This window comes from Columba livia, chromosome 1 (assembly GCF_036013475.1).
Source record: "Columba livia isolate bColLiv1 breed racing homer chromosome 1, bColLiv1.pat.W.v2, whole genome shotgun sequence".
Taxonomy (NCBI): Eukaryota; Metazoa; Chordata; class Aves; order Columbiformes; family Columbidae; genus Columba; species Columba livia.
Window position 1 is genome coordinate 69,280,147 of NC_088602.1, and position 13,088 is coordinate 69,293,234.

Genomic DNA, 13,088 nt, shown 5'->3' on the forward strand with positions numbered 1-13,088 from the left:
GGACTAAATTAGCATGTTCCTTCCCTCCTCTAGCCTTTCTTCACATGAAAAGCTCAAGTTTGGGATATTTTTTATGCAAGAGACAGAAAATCATTGAATATCAACTTCAGTTACAGGAGGGGACAGAGCTGCCCCATCAGCTCTGAACTGTAAGGCAAAGGCAGATTCACCACGTGGATACCAGAAGTCTTAGTTTTGAAGATATCACCAGAGGCCTAGCATGGCTGGCCATTAAATTAAAATAAACATTGTGGATGGCTTTTGTGGCACTTCTCTAGCATTGAGGATATTTCACCAGACATACTCACCCCTGCTTTAAATAAAGATAAATCAGTCATTGGATGGGAAGCACATGGTTGCCTGAGAACGAGATTGTGATTTTAATATATCCAACCTGGACAAATAAAGGATAGTCCCAACATGGAAATGGTGGTGTCCCAAAGTGGGAGAAATTGTTGACCAGAAGGTGGTGGGGTAGAAAAACCTAGAAACAAGGAACTCTGGATTTTTTTAAGCAGAGCTTCATTAGGTTAGCAAAAGTCTGCATTTCTACAATCGAGGAAAAACCCAACTTTGCTCAGCTAGCTCAGCTTCACTGGTGAAGTAAAAATAGCAATTAGAAATGAAAAAGCAATCTGTGCAATAGAGATGAAATATAAAATGCGTGTAACATGAAAGGGAAAGATAACACTCAGTCTAAAAGAGAAATTATAAAATACTGAAGAGGGATAAAAGGACTGGAGAATACCAGAGGAAAGTTCAAGAACAATGAGAATAAGAGTTTTCTTAAATTATATAAAGAACAACAACAATAAAAAAATCTAGTAATAGCCCCTTATTATCAGGAAATATTAAAGCTACTAACAATACTAGAGTCAAAAATATTTTTATATGCAGAAAAGCAGGAAGCTGAACAGTGTCTAGAGAGAATAAATTATTTAAAATCATTTACCCTAGACACAAGTATCTGTAAGTCTCAAATCTTCCATGTTACCTTAGAGCCCTGAAGGTCACTGGCTGGCATAATCTAAGGGTCATCTATGATGTACCTTGAAATGAGGGGTAACACCCAGGAGACAGCTAATGCTGTGCCATATGCCAAAAGGCCAAGGAAGAAAGTTTAGGACAGATTGCCTGGCACCTACTGCTGCACACAAGCTTTGGTGGGACACCAAACAAGGTTTCCTAAATACCACTAAGGAACTGAAGGATAACAGCATAATTATTGGTGTTCAGTGTTTTACTTTCAAGGAAATAAATTTAAGTTCTCATCAACCAAAGCTGACTTCATTCTGTGAGGAGCTGGCAACTTTGGTTGGTAAAGTTACTAACGAAGCTCTAATAGACCTTTGTAAGGTTTTAAAAATGTGTTGTGTACAATATCAATTAAGTGCAAATTAAAGATATCTTAGCTTTAACCAGTTCTGAAAATCATGCCAATGAAAGACTGGGACCAAAGGGATGTGTTTGTGAGCAGCTGTACAGCGATGAGTAGGAGACCCAGTGTTGCTACCTAGGATGTGGTAGGAAACTATATTTAAACTTCGTGGAGGATGACAGAGAAAGAAACAGTGAGGATGGAGCAGGTTATCGAATAGTCCAAATCATTTATTAATTCAGCTCCACTTAAACAAAGGAATGCTTGAAAGAAACCAACACAAAGTTGTATATCCCAGAACAAGGAATGTCCTCCTGACTCCGTTTTTAAGTGGGGACTCACAGAATCGTTGGGGTTGTAAGGGACCTCTGGAGATCATCTTGTCCAGCCCACCTGCTAAATCAGGTTCACCAGAGCAGATTGCATGGGAATGTGCCCAGGCAGGTTTTGAATGTCTCCAGAGGAGACTCCACAACCTCTCTGGGCAGCCTGTTCCAGTGCTCTGGCACACTCAAAGTATCAAAGTTTTTCCTCATGTTCAGATGCAACCTTCTGTGCTTCAGTCTGTCCCTGTTGCCCCTCATCCTATCGTTGGGCACCACTGAGAGGAGTCTGGTCCCATCCTCTTGACACCGACCCTTGAGATATTTATAAATATTGATGAGATCCCCTCTCAGCCTTCTCCAGGATGAACAGACTCAGCTTTCTCAGTCTCTCCTCATAAGAAAGATTACTTAGAGAAGCTCCAAGTCTGAAAACACTTGAGAGATGCGGGTGAGCAGGAGCTGGGAGCCAGCGCCAGTGGGGTGCCCTGGCACAGGGACATCGCACCAGCCTCTGGCATGCAGGGCCCAGCGAATCCCACAGGGACACAAGCTCCCGCTTTCCCCGTCGCTTTGATCATACAAGACACTTCTCATTTTGGCACAGCAAAGTTTGAGAACCTCTAGCCTAAATGATCTCATTTCCCTTACCCAGACAGTGAGATAGGGCTAAACACCATCACAGCCCCAGGTATGAACCTTGCTAAATGGATGGTCAGTATTAGAGAGATGACTGCAGTCATCTGCAAGGGAGCACGAGAATAAAAATGTGTGGGATGATGACTCCAGCAAGAGGACAGATGCTTGTAATGCTGGAGATTAGGCAGAAAGAGGCTATTTATAAGGAAATAATCACTAAATACAAAATCACATGCTGCACCTTTAGTGAGTAGACTTGGCAGTGGCAGTTCTGTCTCAGACACGTTAAATTCCCCAAGATTCTTGCCACAATGGATGACAGACAAGGTGGTAGTGCAGTGCATGCACTCTTATCTCATTTCACATTTGAAATGAATATTTTGTAGATGGCAGTATCAGCAATTGCTAGGAAATCAGAGGGAGAGAGTTAGTAAATAACTGCTAATCACACTCTGAGAGCCTGGGGGGAGCAGGGGCAGGGAGGTAAGGAATGGATTGGAAAATTGCGAGTGGCGCATTCAAAACTTTTATTCCCCAAATGTGTTCCCTCCTGTCACACAGAGCATGATTAGCCATGAAGCTTTGGTAAGTCCTCAGAGTGATTGGACTACTTATGTGCTTAGGCGTGAGCTGCCAGTGTGTCGCTCATCACTCTACCCTTTCTGAGTGTTCACACATTTTTAGGTGGCTACTTTGCTCAGGGAGGGGGCTCACATATAGTTTTTTCCCCCATTTTTTGAATAATTTCTCCCATTTTTGAGCAGGGACTCTTGAGTCCTTCTGCCTAAACATCATCCTCAGGAAGCGCTATGGCCTGTGGGGTGCTTTCTTGCCACCCTGCCAAGGACTTAGAAAAATTTGGGTATGATTCAATCGCATTTGTTCTCCCTTTCTTTAAAGGGGGAAAACATCACTGGGGCAAGCACAGTTACTCACTGGGACAGCTGCTGCAGAGGAAACCTTATTTCAAGTTCTCCTCATAGGAGAGAGTGATGGCTGTATCACTCAGAGAGGACTGCCTTGCATTTCTAATGAGGCTGTCAATGTAATGGGAATTTAGCAGAGCATTTAGCCGGTTTAAATGGTTTTGGAGAGTGGTATAGACCAGCCTAGATGGATTCAAGCCAAGGACGGAAAACTTTTCCTTCAGAGCATCTATTTTTTATTGGAATTGCTAATTCCATTTCTATAGACTGAGTCTGTTTTTCAGGCATTTAAATTCTACACTCTGGAATTAAATCTCACATTGATATATATGCTTCATTCCAGCATTAAATACGTTAATATTTCACCAGCCTGATTTTACTGGACTTCTCCCTCTGTTTTTAATTAGATTTGACGGCATCCTATATAATCATGTTTTCCTGCATGTTTCTGTGTAGCAGAGCTTGCACAAACTGTTTGTTGAGGGGCTTTTACAACTTAAACATCATATATTCAGAGTGAATTTTAGATGCTGCAAGCAGTGCTTGCAGAGGTCTTACAAGCTTGCTGAAAACTCTATTGCAGCATTTATAAAACATCCCCTCGATCTAGTTGCTTACCTCAATCTGTAAGCTTTTGACTATTTTGTATAAAACACGAATAAATGATACACTTTTCAGATCATATAAATGCATGAGCTTTTTAAAGTGAAACATTTGCATCAGTTATAGCACTAAAGTGAAAAATAATTTCAGCAATCAGAATCTAATTAATTAAAAATTACTACTGTATAAAAACAGCTACTCCTATATTTAGGATTAGTAAACAAAGCTATTTGAAAAACCTTTTTTGGCTGTAGGTAAGCAGCAAATGTAACTGGCCATCTGTTATGTGCAAGTAACCAAGGTAATTGCAACAACATTAGTTTCCTTTTTTGTTCTTTTTTGGTTTTTTTTGAAGGAAGGAAATGTGTTCATCTGTTTCTTATGAATTCTGTGTATTTCTTACCAGACATATTTTTCCTTGCATTTATCTTTTAGAAAGCAACCAAAGACAGCCAGAAACTGAACATACATTTGTGTTATTGCAGCTTAAATCATATTACGTATGTGAGCACTCGTGGCTGAAATAATCTCAGTAACATAAGGGCACAGTCTGGATAGGAACAGCAGATTCCCACCTGGCGTTCTCTCTAATTTTGCTGGGAACAAAAGTTAAAGGTCTTGCACAATTTTGTGCCTCCAGGAAGGTTTTGTTTTGTTTTTCGACAACGTGAAGCAATACTTTTCTTCTCCTGTACCAGCACATTAGTTGTGACTTTAAACATCTGGAGCCAGTCTGAGAGCTTTCTAGCATACTGCTACTTAGAATAATATCTGGTTTGTTTCTGGGTTTCTGCTAATATTGAAACTAATGTCCAGTTCTTGAAAGGTCACTATGCATTTATGGGAAAGAAAATAAAATGTCAATATTGTACATTAAAAAATAAGACAATTTTCCAAAACCAGTCTCATTCAGATGAAACATTGCGGTGGCATAAGCTGGAATGAGCACTTAGTTATCTGATTTTCATATTTCATCACAACTCTTTGCTTTGTGGGGTTCCTCTTCAGCCAAAATCAAAGTATTTTTCCACTACTGAAGTTCCTTTCCTACATAATGAGCAGAAATCACAGAAGACTGTAATAAACATGGTATTCTGACTGAGATGCTGCCTAGCATTAAAATGGAACAATATACTTGATCAGATTAACACATTCATGAGATCTCTCACAAATTGCAAAGACGGTGACTTCTGAATTTATTTAAATGACAATTGCAACATACTTAAATTTGGACCCCAGGCTTGCAAACCATTGGCATGTTCCCTCTTAAACCATTAGTGTTAATTATTTAATTACTGTCAATATTTTTCCACTCCAATCTTGATCTTTGTTTGGTTCTAATTACCAAATTATCATGAAGACCATATCTGGTATAGTAGCTTAGAGGGACACAAGGAGAGGTTTGCCTCTCATTTTCATAACCTACCTTGAAAACCTTCAAGGCTTCTTCTCTTGTCCTTTGATTTATGTGCCAAAAGGGAATCTCTCTAATCACAAAACCAAACCACAGAGGCATTTCTTGAGTTTTATGCCTCAATAAATAATTTGCAGGGGGGAAGGAAAGAATTCATTAGGCCAAGCAATGTGAAACGTATCAAGAGGTTAAAGCAAAATGCAAGGTGTGATGCCAGCTGCTTCCTCCGTGTGCACCAGCAGATGTGAAGGATAATTCCTGAGTGGGGCCATGTCTTCACCCTGGAGGAAAATGGATATCCTTCTAAGTAAGGCTATGCTGGAAGTGTCTCATACTGGCTTCAGACCTTGAAAGTTGCGACTGATTCCCAAGTGGCAGTTGAAGACCACCTCCCCCAGACACTGCACCACTGACATCTTCTCCTCCATTAGCTCCTTCTCCTTCAGCTCTTTCAAACCCAAAAATCTTTGATCTGGACCCTCACACTTGAAACTTGATGTGATTTTGTTGTTACTTCCTGGAGGAAAACCTAGATGTCTTCCTGCTATCACCTGGACTCTGTCTGGGACTGAAGATAATCCTTGCTTAGGACTTGACTTTCCAACAACAACAAATCCAGAAAGAAGAGAGGCAGACAAAACAGCGAAGCTGCAAGTCTCAACTTGACCATTGCCTTTCAGCAAGGTGGTTCCCAGGTGGCCTGCGATGGCCTCCCATCCCAAACCTCAGGTACTTTTAATCAGGAGCATCTTCAGGCTCTTTGACATGCTGGAATGAGCAGGAATCGTGCAGGGTCCCTCTGCAGTGCCCCACATGGTCACCCCACCCCGGTAGCCTACTGAACCAATGCAGTGAGCAGCCCCCAGGTAAAACAGGTCAGTTTTTCTGACAAGCTGTGTAGGAGATTTGGACACGCAGTCACATTGTAATTGGCAGATGTTGAACATCAATGCCCTCTACAAGATGTTCAGACTATTTTCCATTGCATATAAGTAACCCCTCACCCCCTCCTTCCCCACCGTAACTGAGTGGCCCAGCACCCCCCGCTGCAACCCCTTAATTGGGGAGAAAGAAACCAGCTGGCTTGCTGAGGCATTTCTCAATATCCCAAACTCATCCTCATTTCCTTCCATTATGTCTCTACCTGTCACGGTCTTTGCAGAGAAAGGAACAAATGCATTAATTAAAGTGCTCCTGCCTGAGCCTCCCACCCCTCGCTGCCTCCACGACCTCACAGAGATTTCACTAAAAATGTGTAATTAGGTTCTGCAAACTGACTTCCTGACCGTATGTGCTCAAGTGCGGAAGCCCTAAGTGGTAGTGTGTGGTTTTCAGAGCTGCTTTGAGTACCGCTTCATTTTTCTAGCTTTTGTTTACAAACTTACATTTATTTATCTTTTTACCAGTGCCCAAGCACACCAAAGCCAAGTCCATTTCAAAAAATCTAAAAACCCGCAGATGATGTCACTTACTGGCCTGGATTTTGCATATTCTAAAAAAGGTATTATAGAAAATAACTATAGATAGGCTGTGTTGAAAAGGCTGTGTTTGCACATGAGCTTGTATGTGTTTGTCTGTGGATCCTTGTACTAATTTGCCAGAATACTTAAGGAAATTCCATCCTGAGCAGGGGTTGATTTAAGCATGAAGTGCTCTGCTACGTTATGGTGTACCAAAGCTCATTCTGTGCTGAATCTGTGCCAAAGCACTTTTCAGATAAATTACAAATTAATGTGATGCCTCTTGTGAGCTTAAAGTATTTTTTTCCTCTTCTGTTCTCCCTTTCTTCTAGTGGGGTCTGATGGTCCAGTTATGGACTCTTTCTTTCAACCATCATCGTTGTCATGATGGAGATGAGTTGTTGAGGAGAAGCATTCCTCAAAAGTATACAGAGTCAAAATTGATCAAGTTTCTTTAAGATGCTTACTGCAAACTGGAGTCACTCTAACACAAATACATCCTTCTCACCTGGCGAGTGCTTCAGCCTGGGCTGTGAGACCTGCTTGGTGTCCAAAGACCCTCCCTCTCCAGGACTGCTGAGGGGTGAAGCTGAAGTCATAGAATCATAGAATTGTAGAATCTTGGAATAGTTTGAATTGGAAGGAATCTTCAAAAGTCATCTCGTCCAAGCCCCTGCAATGATCAGGGACATCTGCAACTACATCAGGATGCTCAGAGCCCCATCCAGCCTGGCCTGGAATGTCTCCAGGGATGGGGCATCTACCACCTCTCTGGGCAACTGTGCTAGTGTTTCACCACCCTCAATGTAAAAGATTTCGCCCCCATGTCTGGCCTGAATCTCCCCTCCCTTATTTTAAAACCGTCACCCCTTGTCCTGTCACAACAGTCCCTAAAGTCATTGGTGACAGTGCGTTCTGCTCTGGCTGTAGCTTTGTAGATGAGGGCTGAGGGCCTCATCTGACAGTGAAAGCACTCTGGGAACCAGTGAAGAGTGAAGACTTTCAGGCATGGAGGTTATACCTGCACAGCTCCTGCCTTTACAAGGTAGACCTCTGCATTGGCAAGCTGTCTTAAGCTGATGCATTCTTGTGACAAATACATAGATTAGCCAGGTCAGGTTCCGCTCTAGGGAAAAAAAACGAGCAAGGATTTTATGATGCCCTGTTTCTTCCTATCCCCATTATTAGGAGATTGTTTGTATGCTGACCATAGTTCCAAAAGGGGCCATGAGCCCCGGGCAGGCAGTGCTTTTCTTGGAGACCAGCACCTCTGAAATGAGAAACAGACAGGGAAAATAAAGACGGGCTAAAACATACGAGCAAGGGAGAGGCTGATGGGCCAAGGTTGTGTCTCCATGTTCCTTTTGTGTGAATGGTTCCCACTTGCACTCCTGATGCCCCACCTTAGCTCCACTCGCACCTCCACACAACCTCAAGGCTTTGAAGCATCAAAATTGCTTCTAATCACAGACTCCCAAAACACATTTTTTTATGTTGATACAAAAAGCCATGACACTAATAAATATGTAGAGCTACCTAGAACATTTCAGTATTTGTTTCTGATTTTGCAACTTCCATTTAGGAACTAAAATCTTAAATAATGTGCTTAACAACCACCTCACTGGCAGAAATTTGCACACTCAAATTCAAGGGAGAGCAGGCAGTGACACTCTGGGTGCTCTGTTTTTCACACAGTAAAGAACATCTCTCTCTGGTTAAATCAGTACCAGTGCAGATTTCATCATATTTAACTACCTAGTGCCCAATCTCAGATCTTAGCTTTCTGTTTTCAAGCCCTGTGTTCTCAGGGGTGCTCTAAACAGATCTAACTAAAAAAAATGAGCAATTTTAAGATTGTTTTGATCCCTATAAGTGGTGGGATCCAAAGCCAATGTGGATCTTGCAGTGTCTACAGGAAGCTTTGACTCTCTGACATATTTTAGGTCCTGGGAGCTATATCCCATGTAATTCATACCTGTCCACTTGCCCACAAGAAGGGCTTGTTAGGCTGGCCAGTAGCTGCATCAATATGGTCATCAGAGTTTTTGCTGACTCAGGAGATGGCAAAGCAAGATTTTTCCTGCCTGTCCGACATAATTCTGGATAAAACACAGGCAAATCTTGCTGTGAGATTATCAAGTTCCTCTAAATGGGTGTCCTATATTTGAGGTGTCTGCATTGCAATGAGATTTTGCTGAATTTGATATGTTGGTTTTACAGAGGAAATATCTTGGCAGAAGCAGAAGGAAATGTGGGGAAAACCAGCAAGACAGGAGTCTTTAAGAGACGAACTAGTGGGAGTTTTTGCTCTGACCCCCAATCCTGTTCTTATACACCTACATTTCACAAAAGGTGCCACAGGGAAATAGGGAAGCAGCTGTGATAGCAGCAACAGGCAGGGACTGTACGTATAGCGAGGAGCTGAGAAGAGCGTGGTTGGGCTCAGTGCTCTTTTAAGACACGGCACACCATGTAAGAGTCACACTTTTCAGGCACGCTCTTGGAAGATCTAGGCACAAGTACAAGGAGGTGGTTTGAAATTACTACATATGTCTTCTTGAGATATTTACACTCCGGAGACCACCCACGTCACAGGATGTGTTTGAATTGCTCACCAAGCTTTCTTTCGAGGCAAAATTACAGATTCTCGTTTCCCACAACGCAAGAAAAATTAGCAACTTTCTGACATTATCATTATTATTATTACATAAGTGTTTTTTAAAAGTATATCCCGTTCTTGAAGACCTTCCAGGCACTGCAGCTCTTCAACTCCTTTAACTTCTGGTTACTTAAACCTAGCTTGTATAAACAAAAAAAATGCAAGGAGGAGGTAAAAACAAACTCCTCTTCTTTGTGAGCCAGTTTAAGCAAGTTGAGGAAAGGATATGGGAAGGGGGGATGAAATCCTCATTAGAAAAGATGCATTATTTTCTATGTTTATATGACAGTGAAATCCTCATAGATACTCTTGTGCACTGAGATAGTATATTTTAGTTTTAATTGTTTCATTCAATGTCAATTTTACATCAAACAAGCAATAAAGTAAAAATGGCCTTTGGGAAACATCACTGAATCTTATTTGTGCTGCAGTACTGCCAGTGTAAATATCTACTTGTGTTTTGTAAGCTCAAAGCCAAATGGAGCAAAATTTTCCTTTCAGAGAGACTACTGACCTGTCAGCATCAAAAATATTATTTTTAGCATATAAAAATTGCTTTTCAGTGACTCTAATAACAACAATCTTTTCAAAATCCATTATTAGTCTAGTAAACATTTTCCCTTAGGCAGTAATAGTAGGAAATAAACTAAGAAGTTAGTTGATAGGAACTGGATGAGAAAAAATTATAAAGCGTCACATGTACAGAGTTACTGGGATAAAATATATTTTCTTTCTATTTAAATTATTAGATGTTTACAGTAGCTCAGAGAAAACATCAGATTTAAAGCATTTTGGTAAATTATAATTTATTCTACTGCTTGCTTTCCAGAATGCTAGAAGATGACCTCAAGTTAAGCAGCGATGAAGAGGAGAATGACCAGGTAAGAACCAGACGACTAACATGTCACTTGTAGCGTGTTTCTTGCCGAGACTGAGCTACTGCAAATATTTTGCTAATGCTTTTTCAAAACATACATATAGGTTATCAAAATACATGGCAGCGCTGTAACTGAAGTAACAGATGTTGCTGCTTGGAGCCAGCCCGTGTGTGCTGACTGCTGTGTTGGTGGGGAACAGTCTGCAGCGCTCTTGATTTATTACCCTGATGTGACCCAGAAGGTTTTTGTATCAGTCTCCTTCTGATTCGAGTTTTGTTTTGGTTTAGAGAGCGGCCAAAAAGGAGGGAGAAACGGGAATTCTGGATTAAGGTTTCAGGCCAAACTTTGCAAGGATAAGCCGGCCCCGGGGGTTAGCCACTGGGCTGCTTATCTCTTACCTGCCCAGAGCCTCGCCAGCATCCCCCCAGCCCTCTCCTCTGAGCATTTTCAGTCCTGTCTTGGCATGGCCCGTGAGTGATGAGGAAGCCAAGGACAAATGAGAGAGAGCCTTGGCTGTGCGTTTGGTTCACTCTATAACACAGCAATTAGGGCACTTGCCTGGCTTTCAATGACCCTGAACTACCTGACTGGGAGCAGATAAGTCAGACAAGGTTTTTTGTGTCAGGAGAGCTGGGTTTTGGTGGCGGGAGGAGGTGTCTCCCAATTTTTCCTTGAAACAGCGCTGTGTTTTGTCTAAATGATTAAGTACTCACTAGAACCAGGCTGGATCTTGCCTTTCCCATGGCTGGCCGAGTGCCTCATTGCCAAGCGGCGCTCTGCCACGCTGTCTCCTCAGTATACTGGCATGGGTAATGTGGTTGGGGATGAGAGGGTAAGAGCCACTTCCCTTCCTTCTTGCACTAAAATGCATTTCTCCTGCCTTCACTGGAGCATATGAGGGCATTACTGCCCCTGGTTGCATCTCACAGATGGATCCAGACCTGGATATAATGTGGGTTTCAACTGTGATTATTTCAGTCAAGGGTAATTGTAGCTATTTAGACTTCTGAAATTCAGAATCTTAGCCAAATAATTTGAGGTATGTAAGCATGAAGCTCTTCCAGGGATTTCTTTAACTCTTGTTATTAGAAGTCTTTTTTTTTACAATATATTCCAAACAACAAGTAAATCAAAACCTTTTAATATTTATACCAAACCATTATGTCATCTATTTTGAGCAAAGCTTCTTGGTGTTAAGAAGATTCAACACATAGATTCAATTATTTACATATTTATACAATTTCTTTTTGTTTAATGCATTTCATCCTGAAACACTTCACATTTAATTACTCTTCCTGCTTGTCTAGATTGTTTAAAATACAGCCCGTAGACGCCACCGGGCAAAGTAAAGTGAAGGACAGACGGGATGTCTGAAGAATTACAATAGCACACCCAGATGCTGGGGTGCTTGCAGGGAGGGGCTGGGTGGCAGGGGAAGGGGAGCGGGTGGTCAGGAGAGGTGGCTTGTCCTTCAGGTGGGGACATGGCATCCTGCGTAATGGTGTCAGCTGGTTTGCCTCTTAACAAGCAGAAAAAGATGTGTGAAAGTGTATATTGTACAGGACATAAAAGAACATTAGTAGATTAAGGCAGAGAAGGGCTAGTGGGAAAGTACTGCTCCTCAGGCATGTACACGTGGTACCTTCGGTTTAGCACCACTCCTTACAACTATTAATATCGTTCATGTGCTCGGATTGCTCAGTATTATGTATGCTCTGCGAGGTCTTTGATCAGTAACCAGAGCTTTATGGTACAGCTGATACAGCCTGGGTCTGTCACCGTGATGCTCGAACAAGCTCTGTAGAGCCAGGACAGAGTTTGCCACCCACATAGCAAAGAGCAGAGCTGAGATCCCATTACTCACTTCTAGTCATCACAGGTCCTGGCATGAGCAACCTTCAGCAATTATTTTGTGACTTGGTCCCCTTCCCTAGTCACATTTTTATCTAACTTGACTGTACAGATAAAAATCTTCCGGGGGCACAGGCTGGTTCCTGCTGTATGAAATGCTCTGCAGAACCTCAGCTGAGACCTGCAGGTTTGCTTAATGAACAATCCTAAATCAACACGACTGCTGGATTTAAAAAAAAAGAAAGAAAAAAGAAGAAGAAAAAAACCCACTCAACCACTATGTTTCCATCTACCTAGCAGGAAATAGGCCCCAAAAAGAATAACACAGACCCCCTCCCTGCCAATGAATGTGCAGATTACAACGTGGATCTGTGTCTCAATGTCAGTGGGAGAACCTATTTCCTTTTACTTCCTAATTCTGAGCTTCTTTAATCTCAGATCTCCTCCTGAGCTCAGGAACAGGAAAGAAAGAAATCAAAGATGAAGGGATAGGAACAGTACATGAGTGATTCCCAGATATTCTTTAAGTAATTAATTAACCTTTGAACAATCAGACTCATTTAAGTAGTCCAATTTCTCAAAGAGCTGAAGGTGAGCTGTACGAGAACCGGGAAGCTTTTAATTTTTCTACTTTCTAAATGGGGAATTTTAGGGGAAAGACTTTGAAAACTTTCGAGGAGATTTTGCATTTACATCTAAAACCACCAAGCAGGGAAGGGCAAGTTTCTGAAGCGGTGCAAGGGGTGACAGGTGCTTCTGTGCTCCCAGGGCTGGCATTTGGAGGGCTGTGACTGACCCAGGGAATATGAGCCACGGATGAGGGAGGCCAAATGCAAGACAGAGGCATGATTAAGAGCTTCGGGACCACAGTGGGCAAGGCTTTCCCAACCCTTCCCTCCGCGCCAGCAATTAAGGCAGTGAGATTCACAGACCCAGGAGAAGCAAAAGAGGCTGGGC

At 42.1% G+C, this 13,088-nt stretch overlaps 1 protein-coding gene across 2 annotated transcripts in view; it reads left to right on the forward strand.

Moving 5' to 3' along the window:
• The window catches only part of AFF3 (ALF transcription elongation factor 3), a 336,480-nt gene that overhangs the window by 221,024 nt on the left and 102,368 nt on the right, over window positions 1-13,088 (forward strand). For both annotated transcript variants that reach the window (XM_065061339.1, XM_065061340.1), the window contains exon 8: window positions 10,232-10,283. In XM_065061339.1, the coding sequence (XP_064917411.1) occupies window positions 10,232-10,283 (52 nt within the window). The remainder of the gene's footprint in view (window positions 1-10,231; window positions 10,284-13,088) is intronic.